Source organism: Takifugu rubripes, chromosome 11 (assembly GCF_901000725.2).
Source record: "Takifugu rubripes chromosome 11, fTakRub1.2, whole genome shotgun sequence".
NCBI classification, from domain to species: domain Eukaryota; kingdom Metazoa; phylum Chordata; class Actinopteri; order Tetraodontiformes; family Tetraodontidae; genus Takifugu; species Takifugu rubripes.
In genome coordinates this window covers 518,866-543,023 of record NC_042295.1, presented here as the reverse complement: position 1 = coordinate 543,023, position 24,158 = coordinate 518,866, and the positions used below count along the sequence as shown (strand labels likewise).

General features: G+C 56.2%; 4 protein-coding genes and 1 long non-coding RNA gene across 7 annotated transcripts; 2 read left to right on the top strand and 3 right to left on the bottom strand.

Annotated features, from left to right (window-relative positions):
- Positions 1-121: 121 nt before the first annotated feature.
- Positions 122-4,215, bottom strand: LOC101077991 (synaptosomal-associated protein 25). Its single transcript, XM_029843544.1, has 8 exons — positions 4,097-4,215; positions 2,722-2,793; positions 2,295-2,336; positions 2,078-2,126; positions 1,074-1,185; positions 848-994; positions 622-766; positions 122-533 (listed from the first exon to the last, which is right to left on the bottom strand). Exons 2-8 carry the CDS (start codon positions 2,791-2,793, stop codon positions 468-470), a joined length of 633 nt encoding a protein of 210 aa, XP_029699404.1. The 5' UTR covers positions 4,097-4,215; the 3' UTR covers positions 122-467.
- On the top strand, positions 1,093-4,278 carry LOC115251407 (uncharacterized). The gene is made up of 4 exons (XR_003889956.1): positions 1,093-1,234; positions 2,135-2,388; positions 2,484-2,560; positions 4,144-4,278. It is a non-coding gene; the product is annotated as an uncharacterized lncRNA (long non-coding RNA).
- Positions 4,279-4,339: 61 nt separating this feature from the next.
- Positions 4,340-8,137, bottom strand: LOC105418335 (calpain small subunit 1). Its single transcript, XM_029843543.1, has 11 exons — positions 7,981-8,137; positions 7,538-7,611; positions 7,414-7,450; positions 7,201-7,293; positions 6,319-6,376; positions 6,177-6,241; positions 5,392-5,460; positions 5,236-5,314; positions 5,002-5,118; positions 4,853-4,911; positions 4,340-4,624 (listed from the first exon to the last, which is right to left on the bottom strand). Exons 1-11 carry the CDS (start codon positions 8,098-8,100, stop codon positions 4,598-4,600), a joined length of 798 nt encoding a protein of 265 aa, XP_029699403.1. The 5' UTR covers positions 8,101-8,137; the 3' UTR covers positions 4,340-4,597.
- Positions 8,138-8,547: 410 nt separating this feature from the next.
- LOC101066087 (transmembrane protein 87A) lies at positions 8,548-15,998 on the top strand. Of its 3 annotated transcripts, none has more exons than XM_029843540.1 (21): positions 8,548-9,158; positions 9,431-9,503; positions 9,677-9,774; positions 9,889-10,008; positions 10,839-10,895; positions 10,974-11,036; positions 11,262-11,309; positions 12,256-12,388; positions 12,464-12,525; positions 12,619-12,802; positions 12,870-12,969; positions 13,034-13,127; positions 13,513-13,581; positions 13,782-13,890; positions 13,959-14,017; positions 14,088-14,191; positions 14,780-14,853; positions 14,927-14,988; positions 15,064-15,116; positions 15,226-15,256; positions 15,728-15,998. In XM_029843540.1, exons 1-21 carry the CDS (start codon positions 9,021-9,023, stop codon positions 15,767-15,769), a joined length of 1,773 nt encoding a protein of 590 aa, XP_029699400.1. In that variant the 5' UTR covers positions 8,548-9,020; the 3' UTR covers positions 15,770-15,998. The 3 variants fall into 3 exon arrangements, with proteins under 3 accessions (XP_029699400.1, XP_029699399.1, XP_029699401.1); XM_029843539.1 differs by lacking the exon at positions 13,513-13,581 and adding an exon at positions 13,216-13,293 and having other exon boundaries at positions 8,556-9,158; XM_029843541.1 differs by lacking the exons at positions 8,548-9,158; positions 13,513-13,581 and adding exons at positions 9,217-9,331; positions 13,216-13,293.
- A 3,922-nt stretch (positions 15,999-19,920) lies between these two features.
- Positions 19,921-23,606, bottom strand: LOC115251571 (ABC transporter F family member 4). The gene is given in 4 exon segments (XM_029844352.1): positions 19,921-20,367; positions 21,477-22,073; positions 22,167-23,071; positions 23,073-23,606. Coding segments are annotated over 4 exon segments (1,869 nt in total). The 5' UTR covers positions 23,435-23,606; the 3' UTR covers positions 19,921-20,362.
- Positions 23,607-24,158: the final 552 nt, after the last annotated feature.

Genomic DNA, 24,158 nt, shown 5'->3' with positions numbered 1-24,158 from the left:
TGAATGCGCAATATTGTTGCACCGATACACCGTCCGAAAAAATCACGAATTTTGCACCATTAACAGTTTAATTAGGGGCCCAACGGGCCACATTCCTCCCAGCAATGACCTCAATAATTAGTTCACCTTGTTTACACATTTTATTCACAAGTGTTCACAACAATCACGCCATAACCCCTCAAAGTACTAATTTCTAACGTGGCGTGAGAAGGTCGGAGGTCATCGCGCCTGAGCTTCCTGCCACCCTGCGCGTGTAGCTCAACAAACATGCTACATACAAGCTAAAATCACACAGGCGTGTGGAAACATCTGAAGGCAACTTTTCTCCAACACGCCTGAATCCTGGAGGAGCCAGTTCCTCTCCAGGCCACCTGGTGGAGCCAGAGAGCTTCGGAGCAGCTCCCTGGTCCGGCTGTAGCTGGGGGGGCAATGTTGCTACGCAGGCAGAAGACAGAGGGGGGACGTTGCTATCGCTTCATCAGGTTGGTCGCCTTCTGGTTGGCGTGGTCGATGCGGGACACGTTGAGAGTGGCCTGCAGAGAGAGGGAGATCAAAGCAGTGATGAAAGCAGAGGGAGAGGATGGGTGGTTACCATGGTGATGGTGTGTTTGGGAGCCGTACCTTCCCCTGGACGCGATCCATCTGGTCTCTCTGCGTGTCGATCTCGTTCCTCATGTCGATGACCATGCTCTTCAGGTTCCCCACGATGCTCCCCACGTGGGCCAGGTTCTCCTCCATCTCGTCCTCCCGCCCGTCGTGGGTCACTCTGTAACACGGCGAGACCTTCGTGACCTGGAAGGGGGGTCTGGGTTTGTCTGCGGGTGAACAGGAAGTGAGTGGTGCTCACCTGCGTATGTACCCCCCACTCATGATCATGATCTCCCGCTCGTCAACGACGTGCGTCGACGGCGGCTGATTAGAGACGACGGCGTCCTGGCTGGAGGCTCCGCCCCACACGGCCTTGTAGGCGCCGCTCTCCTCAAAGGCCTTCAGTCTACGGCACAACGGCGCGGTTAGCCTGACCTTTGATCTGAACCCTTTGATCCGAACGTGTGGAGCTGAGCGGCACCCACTTGTCACAGGCGCAGAGGCCGCAGCACCGGTCCAGGTCGGTCAGGTTCTTCTCCGCCTCCTTCATGTCAGAGTTGATCTGATCCAAACCCTCCTCGATCCGCTCCAGCTGCTCTGAGACAACACAGGATGTGGACCTTCACAGAGGCCTGGTGACTCCTTGGTAAACAAGGCTAACCCTGGCTAACCGAGGCTAACCTTGTTAACCTACGCTAACCTTGGTGACTGTGGCTAACCTTGTTAACTGAGGCTAACCTTGTAACCTTGGTGACCGTGGCTAACCTTGTTAACTGAGGGTAACCTTGGTGACCGTGGTTAACCTTGTTAACCGAGGGTAACCTTGTCTTGGTGACCGTGGCTAACCTTGTTAACCGAGGGTAACCTTGTCTTGGTGACCGTGGCTAACCTTGTTACCCGAGGCTAACCGTGGCTAACCTTGTTACACAAGGCTAGCCATGTTACCCGTGGCTAATTTCCCTATGGGGATGAATAAAGTACATCTTAATCTTAATCTTTAACCTTGTTACCCGAGGCTAACCGTGGCTAACCTTGTTACCCGAGGGTAACCTTGTCTTGGTGACCGTGGCTAACCTTGTTACCCGAGGCTAACCTAGCTAACCGTGGCTAACCTTGTTACCCGAGGCTAACCGTGGCTAACCTTGTTACCCTTGTTAACCGAGGCTAACCTTGTAACCTTGGTGATCGTGGCTAACCTTGTTAACTGAGGGTAACCTTGTCTTGGTGACCGTGGCTAACCTTGTTACCCTAGGCTAACCTTGCTAACCGTGGCTAACCTTGTTACCCGAGGCTAACCGTGGCTAACCTCACACAGCACCAACTCTTCCACTCATCCATTTCTCTAGAAAGAAACTTTTACAACACTTGGAACAAGTTTATAATTTAAAATGTTTTTACATTGTATCAAACCAAATTAGAAAAAAGGAAATTAACAAAGGTTTCTCCTGATTGGCGACTTCCTGGTTTTCTGTGAGGACTCCTTGTTTACCTCCTTGTTCGTCCAGCATGACCAGAGTCCTGATCCCAGCGTCTTTGCTCTGCACAGAAGAACAGAAATGAGCTCCCACTGATTCTGGTCCGGGTCCAGGTGACACCGTCCGGGTCTCTGGGATCCACCAGGATCCCGGCTGGAGCCTCCGCATGTTAGCCTGAGACCAACTAGGACCGGCTAAAGTTCTCCAGCATCACGCTAACCATGTGGTTACCTCCTCAACTAGCTGCATCATCCTCCTCGTGCTCTCCAGAGACTGGAAGAAAGGAAAAGGATCAAAGAGGCCATTTTAATGAAAGGCAAAACAGGTAAACGAGTAAACAGGTAAACAAAGGACTCCTGAATATGTGTTATAGTGAGGACCAAGTGTGTGTTCATGTGTAAACATCAAGTCCATCTTCAGAGACGGAGGAGGTGGCGAGGGACCAACGACCTCCTGTGACCTTTAAAACAGCCCAGCAGGAGAGAGAGTGTGTGTAGGTGTGTGTGTAGATGTGTGGGTGTGTGTGTGTGTCTCCATGTGAGTTCCTCCAGCTCCCCGAGGGTTGCTGCCCATCCGGCGCCATGGTAACCAGCAGCACCATGACTCACTCGTACTAGAATCAAACCCACAACCTCCTCTCCTTCGCTGATGCTCTCACCTCATCTGTCACCTGATTGGCTCTCCTCTGAAGCTCCTCCTGCTCTGGTAGAGTGGGCGGGGCTGATGCCATCTGAGAGGGTGTGTGTGAGAGTGTGTGGGTGTGTGAGAGTGTGTGGGTGTGTGAGAGGGTGTGTGAGAGTGTGTGGGTGTGTGAGAGGGTGTGTGTGGATGTTTGTAAGTGTGTATGGGGGTGTGTGAGGGTGTGTGAGAGTGTGAGGGTGTGTGAGAGGGTGTGGGTGTGTGAGAGGGTGTGGGTGTGTGAGAGGGTGTGTGAGGATGTGTGTGGATGTTTGTGGGTGTGTATGGGGGTGTGTGGGTGTGTGAGGATGTGTGTGGGTGTGTGAGAGTGTGTGGGTGTGTGTGAGGGTGTGTGGGTGTGTGAGGGTGTGTGGGTGTGTGTGAGGGTGTGTGAGGGTGTGAGAGTGTGTGGGTGTGTGAGGGGTGTGTGAGAGGGTGTGTGGGTGTGTGAGAGGGTGTGTGGATGTGTGAGAGTGTGTGGGTGTGTGTGAGGGTGTGAGAGTGTGTGGGTGTGTGAGAGGGTGTGTGAGAGTGTGTGGGTGTGTGTGAGGGTGTGTGATAGTGTGGGGTGTGTGTGAGGGTGTGTGATAGTGTGTGGGTGTGTGAGGGTGTGTGATAGTGTGTGGGTGTGTGGGTGTGTGTGAGGGTGTGTGAGAGTGTGTGAGAGGGTGTGAGAGTGTGTGGGTGTGTGTGGGTGTGTGAGGATGGGTGTGTGGGTGTGTGTGAGAGTGTGTGGGTGTGTGAGAGGGTGTGAGAGTGTGTGGGTGTGTGTGAGGGTGTGTGAGGGTGTGTGATAGTGTGAGAGAGAGAGGGAGGAAGAGAGAGCTCAGTTTCAGCTAAATGATCTTTTGAATATTTCTTCTAGTTTTTTTTGCCTTGGCAGACAGACAGACAGACAGACAGACAGAGAGAGACAGGCAGACAGACAGGCAGACAGAGACAGGCAGAGAGACAGACAGGCAGACAGACAGACAGGCAGGCAGAGAGACAGACAGGCAGGCAGACAGAGAGACAGACAGACAGACAGGCAGACAGACAGGAGCAGGGTGGACACCTGTGTTGACCTCCAGCAAACATCGAGCACTTCCTGCCACCTGCTGCGCGCTGTGACGTCACCCGGAGGCTCCCCGGACCTGCACTTCCGTGACTTTTAAGCTTTTATTGCCTATTTTCACTTTATTAGATTCTTTATTGGCACAGAGCTAATTGCTGTGACCTAAAACGATCGATCACGCATTCAAACACGAGCACGAGCGCGCACGAGCGCCCATTAGCGTAAAAGAGTCGTTATCTGACTCAAATGGCTAATTTAACACTTCCGGTGTGACATCATAACCACGGAACCGCGGACTTACCTGCTCGGTTTTTATCCCTAAACGGCTCCTTTGCTCCCGTCCTGCAGCTGCTGCGCGTCACACCTGTTGTGCGTCGCCTCCGCCCCTCTCATCCTCACACCGGCGCGCCCACACACGCGCACGAGCACGCCGATGGCCGCCATCAGCGACTTCCGTTTGATTTCATCGCATTTAAATCAAAGGTGAGTTGGGAAAAAACAAAATAAAAAAAAGGTAACCCCAGTGGAATAACGACACCCCATAATACTTCAACATTCTTTATTTTACTCAAACTTCTGATTTTTAGCCAAATTAAAGTAACATATATATAAATCAGTTCCACGCGCCGCCACCAGGAGGCGCCACACACAAACGTGGAGGTTCAGGTTGGTCCCGGTTACACATGATGGGTTGGAATGAGCTCAGCGCTGCCCTGGCCGTCTGGACCCGTCACCATGGAGACCGCCAGGTTTCTGGCTGTTAGTGCACGTGGAGGTGGTGGAGGTGCACGCGTCCACGTCCTCAGGAGTACATGGTGAGCTGCAGCCACTGCAACAGACAGCGCACGTTTGTAGTCAGCCAACATCTGCAGCTGTCTCACCTCCAGCTGCACATCTGGACCTCCAGCTGCACATCTGGACCTCCAGCTGCACATCTGGACCTCCAGCTGCACATCTGGACCTCCAGCCGGCACCACGCTTGGACATGGACGTCCGTCACACGTGGCGCTAGCTAACGTTAGCGGCTAGTTCACACAGCGGTTGAAGCGTGTTTCACCTCTTTAATGTCCAGCTCGATGGAGCCGTTGTTGTCTTTGTCCAGAGTCTTAAAGGCGCCTGCGCACACACACACACACACACACGCACACGTCAGCCAGAATGGGACAGATGTTGCGTTCAGGGACAGCAGAGGACGGAGACACTCACGGCACATCGCGTCCAGCCGCACGAGGCAGCCGATGAAGTTGTCAAAGTCCATGTTCTCGTGCTCGTCACTGTAGCGACGCACAATCATCTTGTAGAGCTGCTCGTTCAGAGGGAAGCCTGCGCACGTGCACACACACACACACACGTGTTGATTGGAGGATTATTGTACTGAAGAATTCACCTTTACTCGCCGGACCCCCCCCCCCCCCCCCCCACACACACACACACACACACCTGCGGCCTGGAAGGCTCCAGGAAGTTCGCGGGCGCTGATCACACCTGAGCCGTCGGCGTCATATTTCACGTAGACCGACTATAACAACAGAACAGCTGGACATTAAGAACGTGACAACAATGCCTCTGTTGCCATGGTGATGTAGCCACACCCACCTGCCACTTCTTGATGTTCCCCCACAGGTATATAAACTCCTGGAAGCCCAGTTTTCCTGTACTGTCACTCTGGAGATGTGGGTCAAAGGTCACAGATACCCTAGTAAATAATGCGGAATGTTGTCAGGGACTCAGGGATGCGTGTGAATGGTGCTGTGTGCTATGAGCGGTTAGCAGCAGGGTTAGCAGCAGGGTTAGCAGCAGGGTTAGCAGCAGCGTTAGCAGCAGGGTTAGCAGCAGCAGCAGCAGGGTTAGCAGCAGGGTTAGCAGCAGCAGCAGCAGCAGGGTTAACAGTAGGGTTAGCAGCAGCAGGGTTAGCAGCAGGGTTAGCAGCAGCAGCAGCAGCAGGGTTAACAGCAGGGTTAGCAGCAGCAGGGTTAGCAGCAGGGTTAGCAGCAGGGTTAGCAGCAGCAGCAGCAGCAGGGTTAACAGTAGGGTTAGCAGCAGCAGGGTTAGCAGCAGGGTTAGCAGCAGCAGCAGCAGGGTTAACAGCAGGGTTAGCAGCAGCAGGGTTAGCAGCAGGGTTAGCAGCAGGTTAGGTTAGCAGCAGGGTTAGCAGCAGCAGCAGCAGCAGGGTTAGCAGCAGGGTTAGCAGCAGGGTTAGCAGCAGGGTTAGCAGCAGCAGGGTTAGCAGCAGGGTTAGCAGCAGGGTTAGCAGCAGGGTTAGCAGCAGCAGGGTTAGCAGCAGGGTTAGCAGCAGCAGGGTTAGCAGCAGGGTTAGCAGCAGCAGCAGCAGGGTTAGCAGCAGGGTTAGCAGAGCCACACGGCGGTCTGTGGAAGGATACGTCCATGACGGCGACCATGCTGCGACACGACTCGATGCTGAATCCGTCAGTCTTCATGTTATCGACTGAAACAAACAACAAAGCGTTCAGACGGGCAGTTGCATCACTTCCTGTTTACATCAACCAATCGAAGTGGACTCACATTTGGTAACAATTTTGTTGAGGATGTCCATCAGCTCAGTAGGACTCACCTCCATGTCCTGCTGAAGCACACGCGTGATGAAGAGCACAGGATAACCTCATAACCCCCCCCCCCACACACACACACACACCCCCACACACACACACACCCCCACACACACCCCCACACATACACACCCCCACACACACACACACCCACACACACACACACCCACACACACACCCCCACACACACACACACACACACACACACACACACACACACACACACACACACACACACCCCCCCCACACACACACACACCCCGAGATTCTAGAAGAAGATCCAGAGATGAAAGTTCTGGTAAAACTGGTGCCCACACCCCAGCCATGACTCACGCCTCGAGTTCCTCCCTGCCGGGGAATGGCAGGAATGGTGTGTGTGTGTGTGTGTGTGTGTGTGTGTGTGTGTGTGTGTGTGTGTGTTTGGGAATCTCAGCACGACGGCACCATTTTCTGTGTTTGTTGGGAAAAGTTGACCCAACAAAGCTTTGTGGTTGTCTCAAACCTCCCAGGATGCGTCCCAGAGGACAGAGGACAGCGTCCTGGGACTGACCCGGACTGACCCGGACTGACCCGCCTGCGCTGCAAGTGGGCGGAGTTTGGAATGTGGCCGACTTCAGGCAGGTGTGGCGAGCGACCACAGAAAACATCATTCAGAGGGTGAGTGGACGCACCCAGAGCCACTGAAGCTCTTTAGGAAGCTAACGTTAGCATCCCTGCAGCTGATGGAGGAGCAAACAACAAGAGCTCTGTGTGTGTGTGTGTGTGTGTGTGCGTGTGTGTGTGTGTGTGTAAAACCAGAGCTAATCCAGATGAAACTGGAATGAGGGGATGGACTCACGTCTCCTGCCAGCTGACTGAAAAGTCTCCGGTACTTTTTCTCCTCCTCGGACTCGTGTGTTTCAGCAAAGTTCAGAGGTCGGCGAGGAGGCGGCTGCACACACACACACACACACACACACACACACACACACACAGAGTGAGCATGGTTGCTGGTGTTAGCATCGTTGCTGGTGTTAGCATCGTTGCTGGTGTTAGCATCGTTGCTACTCACTGGGTCGGAGGGGTGAAACTGGGATGGATCGATGTCACTGTGGAGAAAGTAGAACCATGAGCCATTAGCCTAGCCTAGCCTAGCCTAGCCTAGCTTAGCACAGGTGTTGTCTCGGTTCTCCCACCTCACAACATCAATGACTTTTTTGAAGAAGCTCTGCACCAGGAACATGTTGGCGGCTGAAGATAGATCAAAGACCTGAAATGAGAGTTTGATCCTTCAGATGTTTCCGTCCAACAACCCTGTCAGGTTCTGATTCTGACTCTGCTCTCTCATGTCTCAGCAGCAGAACCCCTGAGCAGAACCCCTGAGCAGAACCTCTGAGCAGGGAACCTCCTGTCCGCTCGCGCAACTCTCTGATACGGTGTTTTTCCATAGCCCCTGAACGCATCACTACGTGCGATCCTTGGAAAAGTTGATTATTGGAATTTTCCACCGTTCAACAACGTGAAAAACGTAACTTGATATGTCCAGTATCGCGGTACACACGCGCGCGCGCACACACACACAGACAACCATTGAAACAACATTATAAAATGATGATCACGGTGGAGTTTCTCCGCTCACCTCTGCGTTCTGCTGCTGCTGGAGACCGAAACGACACCAAAGGAAGCAGAAGCTCCGACTGACGAACACGCCCAGGTCGTCTGACAGGCCGGGGGGGTCCGAAAACAGGTTCTCTTTCATTGCAACCCCGCCCGGCGCGTGCACACACACACACACACGCACTCAGTGAGTTCTCCTCCAGGTCCTAACGTCACCTGGCTCCTGTGTGCAGATCATGATGCGTTCAGGGTTCTGACTGGTCCAACCCCCCCCCCCCTCACCACCACCACCACCACCAAGTATCGTTTGTGATCAAATTCAACCAGAACAAGAACAGATGACGTCGCTTCATGGGACAGAAAGTTTAAAAATATGATGGTTTAAGTTTTAGGGAATAATCCGCGATAGCGGGCAGAGCCAGCAGGGGGCGGTGTGGAGCACTCGAGTGTGTTTCACCTGTGGGCGATCACACAGGACGATTGATCCACCTGCGACCAAGCGGCCTTTGATCTGTCATGTGACTCATGTTACTGCTGCGCGTGGACCCCGTGTGTGTGTGTCAGGTGATTATCAGAGAAGGATAAGACTGTTGCTCTTTATTGATCAGATAAAGGGGGGGGGGTCGCTATTCCTTCATCTAACTTTACTCTCAACAGTGCAGAAACTGGCACAGGAAGTAGGAAGGGTTGGGGGGCGAGTACTGTCCGAACCGGACGCAGCAGAACCAGAGGAAAGAAACCACTGGACTGAGGAAACTGGGAATGCTGGGAGGGAGGAAAAGCTGGTCTGGAGCTCTGCAGAGGGTCCGGGTGGGAGTTTGTCCAATTCCTGACCTCTACTGGGTCATTAAAATGATTTAGGGATCCAGTAAGGAAGAGGTTCTGAAGCTGGCACCGGCCTCGGACAGGAGGTAGCCCCCAAAACGACGGAAGCTCATAAGTCCTACGGTCAGTGAACGCCTCACCCCACTGTCAACCGCCTGCGTCACAACCGGAACCCGGAAGTGCGACGGTCCTGTGAGCTGGTCCAGCGCTGCGTTCTGAGTTCTGCTGCTGGCTCATATGGCGAGCTTTGCGGGTCCGGGTCGGACCGGGCCGGGCCTCTGGTCCTGGCCGCTGCTCCTGTTGCTGCTGCCGGGACAGAACGGGCCGGTCAGCGCGATATCCGAGGCCGGGAAGTGGATCCTGGATGTGGACAGCGTGAGTTCCGCCAACGTAGCCGCGCACGCGTCTCTGCGGGAGTTCTGGGGTTCTGCGGGTCAGAGAGTGGGTCAAAACGGTGCTGGAGATATTCTGAGACGTGCGTGAGACGGAACCGGACAACAGTGGATGTATCAATGATGTATAAATGTCATTTACGTGCACGAGCACAGGTACACGCCCTCACAGCTCAGTATACTGGACCCGTCCTGGACCCGGCAGTCATGGACCCTGGGAGTCCAGCGGTCCTGATTGGGTTTGTTGTGTTTCAGGAGCTGCTGCAGCAACAGAAGTACTTCCGGTTCACTAAAACGCTCTTCAACGGCACCATCGTCCACCTCAAACGTGAGTGGTACCGGTGCCACCCAGCAGGGGGCGCCACGACAGCCCGGTTCTGATGCCTTTGCTCAGCCGCTCCTTGTCATGGTCTCAAGCCTTGTGTGTGTGTGTGTGTGTGTGTGTGTGTGTGTGTGTGTGTGTGTGTGTGTGTGTGTGTGTGTGTGTGTGTGTGTGTGCAGTCCTCTCAGGGACCTGTAACGCATCACTTCCTGTCCACCTCAACGTCTCCTGGTACCTGAGGAGCTCGCGCTGCTACGATGAGGTCATCAACCTGAACGTGAGGCGCAGCTCCGACACGGAACCACACACACACACCCCAACAACTGTGTGTGTGTGTGCGTGTGTGTGTGTGTGTGTGTGTGAGAGAGATCTGATTTGGTTGTGTTTCCAGGACACCAGTGTGGGACTTTATTTTGGGTCACCAAAGGTCAGACAGCCTGGAGGGAACGGATATTATAGCTTTCATCAATATCCTGCGTTCACCTGCCAGGCGCACATCAAGCCTAACATGGTAACACACACACACACACACACACACACACACACACCCACCTACACACCCACACACACACACCCGCACAAACACATACACACACCCACACAAACACACCCCCACACCCACATACACCCCCCCCCCCCCCCCACACACTCCCCCACACACACACACACCCCCACCCCCCCCCACACACCCACACACACTCCCCCACACACACACACACCCCCACCCCCCACACACTCACACTCACACTCACACACACACACACCCCCACACTCACACTCACACACATACCCCCCCACACACACACACACCCACATACACACCCCCCCCACACCCACCCACCCCCCACACACACACACACACCCACACACACTCCCCCACACACACACACACCCCCACCCCCCCCCACACACTCCCCCCCACACACACACACCCCCACCCCCCACACACACACACTCACACTCACACACACACACACACACTCACACTCACACACATACCCCCACACACACACACACACACCCACATACACCCCCCCCCCCCACACCCACCCCCCACACACTCACACTCACACACACACACACCCCCACACCCACATACACCCCCCCCCACCCACACACACACACCCCCACCCCCCACACACACACACTCGCACACACACCCACATACACACCCCCCCCCACACACACACACACACACCCACATACACACCCCCCCCACACACACACACACACACCCACATACACACCCCCCCCACACACACACACCCCCACACCCACACACCCCCCCCCCCCACACACACACACACACCCTGATCCCCAGTGTCTGCTGTGCTGTCCCAGTTCGGTCTGGACCGTTTTGAGACGCCAACACACCTGGTGGAGCTGAAGCTTCCACAGGTGAGCAGAACACCTGATGTTTGAGGTTTGGACTCGCTGATTTGGACCCGACCGCTGATCCGTGTTGTGTCCTCTCAGCCCACCACAGCTCAACACACCAGCGTCAGGAGGAGGCGCGAGGTGGACCCCCCCAAACCCAAGGTACTTGATCCTCCTTCAGAACCCTGCAGACCTCAATGGGGCTGCTGGGTCCAGAACCTGGAGGGCGTGGAGCTGAGGAGGTCCCAGTCCAACCACAGGGAACTGGTCTGACTGGTTTGGTGCTGGGCCGGTGTTGTCAGATGAGACCAGGAACTAAACGGACCCGTTTGTCACCTGTGTCACGTTCCCTCCTGTCACACACACGTCTTTGGTTGGTGTTTTCAGGCTGCAGAGAAGAGTCCTGAAGACAAGAAGGACGACGTCCCAGTAAAGGTGTGTTAAGACGTCCCAGTAAAGGTGTGTTAAGACGTCCCAGTACAGGTGTGTGTAGACGTCCCAGTACAGGTGTGTGTGTGTGAACGTCCCAGTACAGGTGTGTGTGTGTGGACGTCCCAGTACAGGTGTGTGTGTGTAGACGTCCCAGTACAGGTGTGTGTGTGTGGACGTCCCAGTAAAGGTGTGTTAAGACATTCCAGTACAGGTGTGTGTGTGTAGACGTCCCAGTACAGGTGTGTGTGTGTAGACGTCCCAGTACAGGTGTGTGTGTGTGGACGTCCCAGTAAAGGTGTGTTAAGACATTCCAGTACAGGTGTGTTAAGACGTCCCAGTACAGGTGTGTGTGTGTAGACGTCCCAGTAAAGGTGTGTTAAGACATTCCAGTACAGGTGTGTGTGTGTGGACGTCCCAGTACAGGTGCGTGTAGACGTCCCAGTACAGGTGTGTGTGTGTGGACGTCCCAGTAAAGGTGTGTTAAGACATTCCAGTACAGGTGTGTGTGTGTAGACGTCCCAGTACAGGTGTGTGTGTGTAGACGTCCCAGTACAGGTGTGTGTGTGTGGACGTCCCAGTAAAGGTGTGTTAAGACATTCCAGTACAGGTGTGTTAAGACGTCCCAGTACAGGTGTGTGTGTGTAGACGTCCCAGTAAAGGTGTGTTAAGACATTCCAGTACAGGTGTGTGTGTGTGGACGTCCCAGTACAGGTGTGTGGACGTCCCAGTACAGGTGTGTGTGGACGTCCCAGTACAGGTGTGTGGACGTCCCAGTACAGGTGTGTGTGTGGACGTCCCAGTACAGGTGTGTGTGTGGACGTCCCAGTACAGGTGTGTGTGTGTGGACGTCCCAGTACAGGTGTGTGTGTGGACGTCCCAGTACAGGTGTGTGTGTGGACGTCCCAGTACAGGTGTGTCCGGGCTCCTCACCACCTCTGTCCTCTCTCAGACGTCCAGGCCTCCTCACTTCGACGCTGTTGCTCGGAGCTGGGACGACGGACCGTACATGTTCATCCTGCACATCCAGGAGCTGAGCGGGAAGGAGCGTCCTCCAGAGGCCTCACAACCCTGGAGGCTCCGGCGTCAGTCTCACACACACACACACACACACACACTCTCTGTGAAACGCAGCTGATGTGGGGACACGTGTGTTTCAGTGCAGATCAGCATGACGGGTCCTCACGACTACATCTCTGCCTCGGAGTGGCCTCTGATGATGGTAAGGACACACGTCTGGAACGTCCTGCCGGTCCGGCCTGCTCCGGTCCGGCCCGGCCCGGCTGAACCCACCCACAGCTGCCGTGTGTTGCAGTTCTACATGGTCATGTGCATCGTGTACGTGCTGATGGCGGCCGTCTGGCTGCTCCTGTCCTCCTGCTACTGGAGGGACCTGCTCAGGATCCAGTTCTGGATCGGCGGAGTCATCTTCCTGGGAATGCTGGAGAAGGCCGTGTACTACGCCGAGTTCCAGAGCATCCGATACGACGGCTCGTCAGGTAGGACGGGAGTGGTGGCGTTCCGAGGGAGGCGGGCTGTTGACGGGCGCCGTGTGTCCTCCTGCAGTCCAGGGGGCGCTGCTGTTCGCCGAGGCCCTGTCGGCGTTGAAGAGGACTCTGGCCCGAGTGCTGGTGATCATCGCTAGTCTGGGATACGGGATCGTGAAGTGAGTTAGGCAACTTAACCAGCTGGTTAGTGCTGGTCAGCTGACCGGCCTCTCCCCCCCGCAGGCCCCGCCTGGGCGCCCTGCTGCACCGCGTGGTGGGCGTCGGCCTGCTGTACCTGGTGTTCTCCATCATCGAGGGGATCCTGCGCGTCAGCTCAGTGAGGAGCGCACACACGTGCACACACACACACACACACACACACACACACGTGCCCCCTGGTCTGAGTGTGTGTGACCTCCCCCCAGGAACGAGGCAGCTCTGACAGCAGCATGCTTCTGTGTGATATTGTGCTGGCCTTCATTGACTCCTGTGCTGTCTGGTGGATATCCTTTGAACTGGTCACTGGTCACCCAGGTGCACCTCCAGGGGAGCTTCCTGTGGCCACTAGGGGGCGCTGTGGGGCTTCAGTTTCTGTGCTGCCGCCTCCACCAGGTCTTTGGCGGACTCGGCTCCCTCTTCCTGCTTCTCCCGGCTCCTCCTTGGGTCTGTCTGCTCCTCTTTTTCCGCTCTTCCCTCCTTCATCCCCCTTTTCTTTGCTCCAGGCTGAAGATGACGTCGTCCTCTTGGCCGCTATCCCTCTGGCTGTGCTCGACTCCTCCCTCTGCTGGTGGATATCCGCTACTGCGCCTCTCTGTGGGCCACAGACGGGCCACAGACGCGTTCCACCTGTGTTTCTGTTCTGTTAGCTTGTTGCTACATATGCTGAGAAACAATGAGAAGCTAAAGGTGTGTGGGGCTGCTGGGTGGTGCTGGCCGGGGTTCTTGGGTGGGCCCGTCCGGTTGTCTGGTTGCCCTCCTTGACTGCTGCCACATCTTCGTGAGCCTGGCCCAGACCATGAAGCTGCTGCGGCTGCGGAGGAACGTGGTGAAGCTCTCGCTCTACAGACACTTCACCAGCACGCTGATCTTCGCCGTCATCGGTAACACAGCTGGCACATCTGCTCACAGCGAGTTTCTGTTGTCTCACGCCTCTGACCACCCCTTTCAGCATCGGTCATCTTCATCATCTGGTCCAAGATGACCTTCAGGATGTCCTCCTGCCTGTCTGTAAGTAGCGGAGCTTCCGGAGGGTCGGGCTCTTCCTGTGGGGGGGTTGTGATGGGCGCTGTGTCTGCAGGACTGGAGGGAGCTGTGGCTCAACGACGCCTTCTGGGCCTTCCTCTTCTCCATCATCCTGCTGGTCATCATGTTCCTGTGGCGCCCGTCCTTCAATAACCAGAGGTAGCGTGGGAGCCGCCGCCGCGGCGGCGTCCCTCTGGCGCCCCTCTGGCGCCCCTCTGGCGTCCCTCTGGCGCCCCTCTGGCGCCCCTCTGGCGCCCCTCTGGCGTCCCTCTGGCGCCCCTCTGGCGTCCCTCTGGCGCCCCTCTGGCGTCCCTCTGGCGTCCCTCTGGCGTCCCTCTGGCGCCCCTCTGGCGTCCCTCTGGCGCCCCTCTGGCGTCCCTCTGGCGTCCCTCTGGCGTCCCTCTGGCGCCCCTCTGGCGTCCCTCTGGCGCCCCTCTGGCGTCCCTCTGGCGTCCCTCTGGCGTCCCTCTGGCGCCCCTCTGGCGTCCCTCTGGCGCCCCTCTGGCGTCCCTCTGGCGCCCCTCTGGCGTCCCTCTGGCGTCCCTCTGGCGTCCCTCTGGCGCCCCTCTGGCGTCCCTCTGGCGCCCCTCTGGCGCCCCTCTGGCGCCCCTCTGGCGTCCCTCTGGCGTCCCTCTGGCGCCCCTCTGGCGCCCCTCTGGCGCCCCTCTGGCGCCCCTCTGGCGCCCCTCTGGCGCCCCTCTGGCGTCCCTCTGGCGCTCGGCCGTTAAAGCCCTTTGTCTCTGGCAGGTTTGCCTTCAGCCCTCTGCTGGACGAAGAAAGCGAGGAAGAGGAGAAGGAAGCGGTGATGAACGAGGCCTTTGGTGGGAACGCTTTCCTCCTCTCGGAGCGCTGAGCTCTGTGCTTCCTCTCAAACGCTCATGTTTGTGTCTGCAGAGGGGATGAAGATGAGAGGGATGAAGAACGAGAGCAACGGCGCCGCCAAGGCCAGCAAGGTGGTGAGTGAGCCCGCTCAGGTGAGACCGCGGGTCACGTGACCCACCTGAGGTCCTGATGGGTTGTTCTTGCTTCAGGATGAGGATCTGAAGTGGGTGGAGGACAACATCCCCTCCTCTATGGCCGACGTGTAAGTTCCACCCTGTGCTGATGTGGCGCCGCTGAGGCGCCGCTGTGGCGCCTCTGTGGCGCCTCTGGGTCACACGCCGCCTCATTCACGCTGTCGCTGTCCCCCACAGAGCGCTGCCCCCCCTGCTGGACTCTGATGAGGTTTGTGTTGAAGATCCATCCCCGTCCGGTCCTACTGTGACGTCATTACCCCAATAACCTGATCCCTGGAGCGGTCGCGGGCGGTGCCCGCGTCATTTTTCCTGCCTGTAGTTCGCATTCTGACCAGCAGATGGCGACAGAACCCGCGCCGCCCTGAGCTGTTGCCATGGTTACGTAACTGCCCCGACAGTTTATCAGTGATCATAAATGAGGAGACCAGTTGAGTCGTGCCTGTTTAAGCTGAAACTGTCTGATGTTTGGGATGTTGTTGCTAACGATGTTGCTAACGATGTTGCTAACGATGTGACGCTGATCCCTGATTAGTCGCCTAATTAAGGGAAACGAGCCGAGCGATGAAGGTTGGGAGACGTCAGGATCAAACCTGATCAGCTCGGTTCCATCTCCGGGGGGAGGGGGGGCTGCAGCGTCATCAAACATCCAATAATAATCCTCACGTCTGCTGTGTCGCAGGAAGCCATGACGACCAAATTTGAGATGTCAAAGATGGAGTGAAGCAGGAGCTAAAGGAGAAGCGGAGAGACGGGTGGATCAATGAGGAAAAGGAGTGTTTGATGCAGTGTCGGCATGATTTAATCACACACACGTGCACGTGTGTGTGCACGTGCACACACACGTGCACACACAGTTCATGTTTGTGGAAGTTCTGATCCTGTTTCAACCTTTGATACAAGAAACTGGAAAAATTGTATTTTTACTGAAGATTAAACTGGTTCTGTTGCCAGCTCTGTGTGTGTGTGTGTGTGTGTGTGTGAGAGAGAGAGTGTGTGTGTGTGTGTGTGTAAAACTCAACATTAAACCACAGGGACAAACACATCCCTGCTCTTCTACCTTTGTGAGGACTTTGATTGACACCCTGACCCCTGACCCAGCTCTGACCCCTCAAACAGCCCTTTGGACGGAGGCCCCCCCCCCCCCACTGGGGTTAGCGGGTTAGAAGTTCTACCCATAGAAACATGCTAGCTAACCAGTTGGAGCTGGTCCGAGGGCGGAGGGTTGTCGGTTCCACCCCCAGGGCAGACAAAGCATGGCAGGTGTTCTACTAGTAGGGGGAGGGGCCAGAACACTGCCCAGGTACCCTTGAGCAAGGTACTGAACCCACAAACGCTCACACAGGACCCTGAGGTGAGCTGGTGGGGGGCTGGCCTTCACCCATAGGTGCCCCCTCCCCGAGGCCCTGGAGGGATGAAGAGGGGAGGAAGAGGAGACGAGACCACCCCTGGGGGGCGTGGGCGGAGCCCCGGGGGCGTGGCGGAACAACCGGTGGGCGGAGCCTGGGGGCGGAGCCGCTCCGCCCTCAGTGGGCTCTGCAGTGGAGCCGAACCAGCTGACCCTCAGCCCAGAGGTCCGGGCTTCTGCTGCCCATCAGAACCACACCGAGGGAACGGACCGAGGCTTGACAGGTACCAGCCGTGGCGTTGGGAGCCATTATGGGATGGAGCCCAGTCGGGTCACCCACACGCTGCAGGAGCTGCAGATCCAACATGGAAGAGCAGGTTCTGACTACAGGCTAACGTTAGCGCGCACAGATGTGCAGCCAGACACACACTCTCCCTCACACACACACACTCTCTCCCTCACACACACACACACTCTCCCTCACACACACACTCTCTCCCTCACACTCTCCCTCACACACACACACTCTCTCCCTCACACTCTCCCTCACACACACACACTCTCTCCCTCACACTCTCCCTCACACACACGCTCTCTCCCTCACACTCTCCCTCACACACACACACTCTCTCCCTCACACACATACTCTCTCCCTCACACACACACACTCTCTCCCTCACACTCTCCCTCACACACACACTCTCTCCCTCACACTCTCCCTCACACACACACACTCTCTCCCTCACACTCTCCCTCACACACACACTCTCTCCCTCACACTCTCCCTCACACACACACACTCTCTCCCTCACACTCTCCCTCACACACACACTCTCTCCCTCACACACACACACTCTCTCCCTCACACACACACTCTCTCCCTCACACACTCCCTCACACACACACACACTCTCCCTCACACACACACACACTCTCTCCCTCACACACACACTCTCTCTCTCTCCCTCACACACACACACACTCTCCCTCACACACACACACACTCTCTCCCTCACACACACACTCTCTCTCTCTCCCTCACACTCTCACACACACACTCTCTCTCTCTCCCTCACACTCTCACACACACACTCTCTCTCTCTCCCTCACACACACACACACTCTCCCACACACACACACTCTCTCCCTCACACACTCCCTCACACACACACACACTCTCCCTCACACACACACACACTCTCTCCCTCACACACACACTCTCTCTCTCTCCCTCACACACACACACACTCTCTCCCTCACACACACACACACTCTCCCTCACACACACACACACTCTCCCTCACACACACACACACTCTCCCTCACACACACACACACTCTCCCTCACACACATACACACACTCGTCTACTCTAATATGGGAAATCTCAGTATTTTTCTCTCTTGCGTAACAGGATGAGATTATCAATATAAATTGAGCGGCTGGTGTTATGAAGCCCCGCCCACTCTCTCTCACACACACTCTCTCTCTCACACACACACTCTCTCACACACACATACTCTCTTACACACACACACACACACTCTCACACTCTTACACACACACACTTACACAAACACACACTCTCTTACACACACTCACACACACACACACGCTCTCACACACACACACACTCTCACACACACACTCTCTTACACACACACACGCTCTCTCTCACACACTCTCTCTCACACACTCTCTCTCCCACACACACACACTCTCTCTCCCACACACACACTCTCTCCCTCACACTCTCCCTCACACACACACACTCTCTCCCTCACACTCTCCCTCACACACACACACTCTCTCCCTCACACTCTCCCTCACACACACACTCTCTCCCTCACACTCTCCCTCACACACACACACTCTCTCCCTCACACTCTCCCTCACACACACACTCTCTCCCTCACACTCTCCCTCACACACACACTCTCTCCCTCACACACACACACTCTCTCCCTCACACACACACTCTCTCCCTCACACACTCCCTCACACACACACACTCTCCCTCACACACACACACACTCTCTCCCTCACACACACACTCTCTCTCTCTCCCTCACACACACACACACTCTCCCTCACACACACACACACTCTCTCCCTCACACACACACTCTCTCTCTCTCCCTCACACTCTCACACACACACTCTCTCTCTCTCCCTCACACTCTCACACACACACTCTCTCTCTCTCCCTCACACACACACACACTCTCCCACACACACACACTCTCTCCCTCACACACTCCCTCACACACACACACACTCTCCCTCACACACACACACACTCTCTCCCTCACACACACACTCTCTCTCTCTCCCTCACACACACACACACTCTCTCCCTCACACACACACACACTCTCCCTCACACACACTCTCCCTCACACACACACACACTCTCCCTCACACACACACACTCTCACACACACACTCTCTTACACACACACACGCTCTCTCTCACACACTCTCTCACACACACACACTCTCTCACACTCTCTCTCACACACACACTCTCTCTCACACACACACTCTCTCTCACACACACTCTCTTACACACACACACACTCTCCCTCACACACACACACTCTCACACACACACTCTCTTACACACACACACGCTCTCTCTCACACACTCTCTCTCACACACACACTCTCTCACACACACACACTCTCCCTCACACACACACACTCTCACACACACACTCTCTTACACACACACACGCTCTCTCTCACACACTCTCTCTCACACACACACTCTCTCACACACACACACTCTCTCTCACACACACACTCTCTCTCACACACACTCTCTTACACACACACACACTCTCCCTCACACACACACACTCTCACACACACACTCTCTTACACACACACACGCTCTCTCTCACACACTCTCTCTCACACACACACTCTCTCACACACACACACTCGTGCATCCCGATGAAAATAGAGAATAATGAGCAGATTAGTTGTTAGTTTTAATCTTTATTGAAATACTGTTGACAGTTGCTAGCAGACGTGAGACCAACAGAACATCTTCATCATCATCATCATCATCATCATCGTTATGATTCTGATTATTTTAATTACAGCATGTGGTCGGGGGGGGGGGGGGGGACAGAAACTTCTGTCCAGATTCTGAAATGAACATTTTAGAACTAAAATCCTGAAACATTTTCAGCTTTGATGTGAGAAAATATTGATTAAAAAAAAGTAACAATAAATATTTTGTTACACAGATTAAAGGAATTTCAGACATTTAAAGTCTTAATTTCAACACCAGTCGGAATTTCAGAAAGGTTCAATGACACCAAACGTTACTTTTAAACTTTGGCAGGACACAGGAACACTGGGGGGGGGGGGGTCCTGGGGACGGTCCTGGGGGGGGGGGTCCTGGGGATGGTCCTGAATGGGGGGGACAGTCCTGGGGGGGGGCGGTCCTGTGGATGGTCCTGAATGGGGGGGACAGTCCTGGGGGGGGCGGTCCTGGGGATGGTCCTGGTGGGGGGGGGCAGTCCTGGGGGGGCGCTGCTGCTGTCAAATATCTACTGGGGGGGTACGCTGGGGGGGGTCTACCAACCAAGATGGCCATCAATAGAAAACTAAGTCTTTTTTTATTCTTTTTTATTCTTTAATTCCACCAATCAGGAGGTGGTGGGGGGGGCGACGGGGGGGGCATTTTTTTTATCTCTTTAAGACAATATAAAATTTACAGAGGGGAAAAGAAGGAGGAGATGGAGGAGATGGAGGAGATGGAGGAGATGGAGGGCGGAATTATTGCTTTCTGAGGGAATTCTCATCTACGGGAATCTCATCCTCTCTCTCTCTCTCTCTCGCTCGCTCGCTCGCTCTGCTGATGGTTATTCAGGAGGTGGGAGAAGGGGGAGGGGCTTAGCGCTCCGTGCTCAGCCAATCCCGGCCAGTTCTAATCCTCTGTGGGGCCGCCCGCCTTTTAGTCTGGTAAATGATAACAGAAGAGACCGGAAACATAATTAAAAATGGGAAAAAACTCCGGAACGATCAATATTGTGCATCATAAACGGACTCTCCGTCCACCTGTCCTCCATCCCATCATAAACAGTCTCATCCGTCCACCTGTCCTCCATCCCATCATAAACAGTCTCATCCGTCCACCTGTCCTCCATCCCATCATAAACCCTCTCGAACCCTCTCGCTCGCTCGTTTCCTTGCTAATCCTGCGCTACCTAGCTAAGCTAAAGCTAGTTAAGACGGGGGTGCAGAGGTCAGAGGTCATCTTCTCCCCCCCCCCCCCCCCCCCCACAGGGGGGCAGCATGTCTTTGCCCCCCCCCCGGTGTTTGATATGTTGCCGGTCAACAAGCTAGTTGTGTTGCTACATGGTTTCACTGTGCTATCAGAGGTAGTGTGGGATTAGCCTAGCTTAGCACAATGACTGGAAGCAGCTAGCCTAAGACACCATCAGCTATGACTGATTGATACAATGGCAGAGCGTGGCAGCGCCCCCTGGTGGCAGGCGGCGCTGCACTTAAGCCCCTCCCCTCTCAACCAACCGTAATGATAACTGTTTCCTTTCAAGCCTTATGCTAAGCTAGGCAAACCTTGAAGCTTGGATTTGAACACGTGGATCCCAACAAACTCATGCAACACAAACAAACGAGCTAATCTTCACTAAGATATATTTGCATTAGCTTGTAGGCTAATATGTGCTTAGCATTCCATTTGGCACGTGTTGAACGTGTGTGTGTGTGTGTCACATGTCGCCATGGTAACAGCCATTCAGGCCGTTGTCCGGACACATCTCCCTCTCTAGCTGGTCGGCCGCTGCTGACATCACGTTTTGAACGATAGCCACGGCGGCGTCACGGAGTTCCCTCCTCTTCGCCTGCTCCTCCTCCTCCTCCTCCTCTCCTGCTCTCTCACTCTGGTCACATGACTCAGCCCTCCCTGCCTCACCGCCCCCCCCCCCTGCTAACCGCGTATGCTAGCTCAGGCTGCTGACAGGCTGGTCTACAGCCGAGGTTTGTTAGCACGCGCCTGTCGTTAGCGTCCTCCTGGCGGCTGCCGCCGGCGTCCAGCTCTGACTCACCGCTGTTCACCGCCGCCGTGGCGTTGATGATGGTGGCGTTGGCGTCGTCCTTGGCTCCCGCCTCCTTGACCTTCTTCACAGGGCTGCCCGCACTTTTCTCCTCCTCCTGGTGATTGTTTGTGGCGTGCTCCACCTCGGCCGTGCCGTTGGAGCAGCTGTTCTCCCCGTTGGTCACGGCGGCCTTGCTCGGCGTCTCCGCCTCCGCCGTTTTCTCCTCCTCCTCCACGCCATGGCTGGCGTTGGTCTCCTCGGGGGGCGTGGCCTCGGCCTGGCCTTCGGCGCCGCCTGCTTCTGCCCCTGCGCCTCCCTCCTTGGCCCCCTCGTGCTCCTCCTTGGCCCCCTCGTGCTCCTCCTTGGCCCCCTCGTGCTCCTCCTTGGCCCCCTCGTGCTCCTCCTTGGCCCCCTCGTCCTCCTCCTTGGCCCCCTCGTGCTCCTCCTTGGCCCCCTCGTGCTCCTCCTTGGCCCCCTCTCCCAGGTCGACGCTGGTGGACTTACCCTTCCGCATGATGAAGTTCTTCAGGGAGACGGCGCGGCCGAAGTGGGAGCGCTTGGCCTTGGCCGACTTTCCGTCTTTTCCGTCCTCGGCTGGCTCCTCCCCTGCAGAGTCAACAACAAGAAAGGCGTCACTGTGATGAATGGAGGGGCGGGTCAGTCACGTCTGGGCCAATGACGGAGCGGCGTGAGCCTCACCTGAGGCGGCGGCCGCAGTGGCGTCCTCCTCGCCACTGGGGGCGCACTCCGTGTTGGCGCGTTTGGACTTGGGAATGACGCGTTTCTTGAAGGACGTCCAGATCTCGTTGGCGTGCTGCGTCACTGTGCCTCCTCCCGCCCCCTTCTCCTCTTCGCCCCCCTCGTCCTTCTCCTTCTCGTCCTCTCCCTCGGCCTCCTTGGCCCCGCCCTCATCCTTCGCCTCCTCGCCACCCTCCGCCGGCTCCTCCGTTTTGGCGTTGTCGCCGGGGTCCTTGGCCTTGCCGCTGATGCCCGTGATGGAGGAGTCCCGTTTCAGGCCCTGGAAGGTCCAGGAGCGCTTCAGCTTCCACCTCTTCTGCTGGCCGGAGTCTTTGGAGTCCAGCGTGGACGAGTCTCTGCCGCCACTTTCTCCCTCCGCCCCCTCCTCCCGCTCCTCGCCGCCGCCGCCACCGCCGCCGGCGCCGCTCTTTTTGTGCGTCTTCTGAGCCATCATCTTCTTGAAGGAGTGCCAGCGCTTCATGTGCTTGGTGCTTGCTGAGGCCTTCTGGTCCCCTTCCGCCTCCGCCGAAGCTCCGCCCTCCTCGCCGGCCGCCTCCACCATGGCGTTAAGTGCTTCCGGATCTTCCAGCCGGTCCAGGGACTTCGACCGGACCTTGACCGGCTTCTGGCTCTCTGCCAGGGCGCCATCTTTTTTCTCGTTGCTACGATGGGAGAAAATCTTGGCCACCGGCTTCCTGATCCGATCCCGGACTGTGGATTTTGGCTCCGCCCCTTTGGCCTTCTCCGCCTTGTTCTCCTCCTCCTCTCCATTTTGCGGCGCTGTTTTTCCCTCCGCTTCCTCTCCTTCCTCGGCTCCTTTCTCGCCCTCTTTCTCCCCTCCCTCGGGAGCCGTCTCGTCTCCGCCCCCCCCCGGCGCCGCCGCCGCTCTGCTCCTTCTTCTTCCTTCCCGCCATCACCTTCCCAAGACCACTCTTGTTGAGGAAGGAGTCCAGGAGGGAGGTTTTGGGTTCGGCAGTGTTTTCCTGTGGGGCTGCTGCGTCCCCGCTCGCCATTGGCCCCTCCCCCTCCTCCGGCCCCGCCGCCGCGCCGTCGTTATTAACAGTCTCTTTGTTGTCGGCAGCGTCGCCGTCGACGCCGTCGTTAGCAACCGTCTCCACAGTCTCTGAGTTGGTGGCGTTCGCCGACTGCTCGGCTTCCGCCGCTTTGATCTCTGTGGTCTTCCCGTCCTCCTGGACCACCGGCGCCGCATCAGTCTCAGCTGCCGCCATTTTGAAAAAGGAAACCAACAACGACAAAAGGTGTCTCCTTCCTCGCCGTCTGCCCTCGCTCTGGCTCGGTTGCTCCTCTGGCGCCGCTCTCAGGTCATGGAGGTCAGGGTGGAGAACTGCTCCTCGGGGGAACAATAATCAGCATCGTCCTCCTGCGGAGAGAAGAGAGAGTTTGGATCAGCGGGTCTGGAGAACCTCCAGGTACCAGCGGAGGAAGGTTCCACCTGTCCTGGACACGCCTCCCCGCTCCCACACCTTGGGAGGGTGAGCGGGGCGCTAGCACAACGGTCTGTAGCATCAGCTGCTGCCAGCACTGGTTCTGCTCAGCCCAAACATCTCAGGACGCCTGCAGTCAGAACCTGGAGAACCTCCACGGAGCCACAGTGGAGCTCGTCTGAGCATCTTCCCACTTCAGGAATCAGCAACAGCGTTTGGAGGAAGTGACAGTGAGACCAGGCAGCACCAGAACCACCAGAGGAGCTCCAGAACCACCAGAGGAGCTCCAGAACCACCAGAGCAGCTCCAGAACCACCAGAGGAGCTCCAGAACCACCAGAGGAGCTCCAGAACCACCAGAGCAGCTCCAGAACCACCAGAGGAGCTCCAGAACCACCAGAGCAGTTCCAGAACCTCTCATCCCACACAGGTGGCCCAACATTTAGCCTCGTCTGTCTGATCTCCGGAGAGGGAGAGGGAGGGAGGAGAGGAGAGGAGAGGAGAGGAGA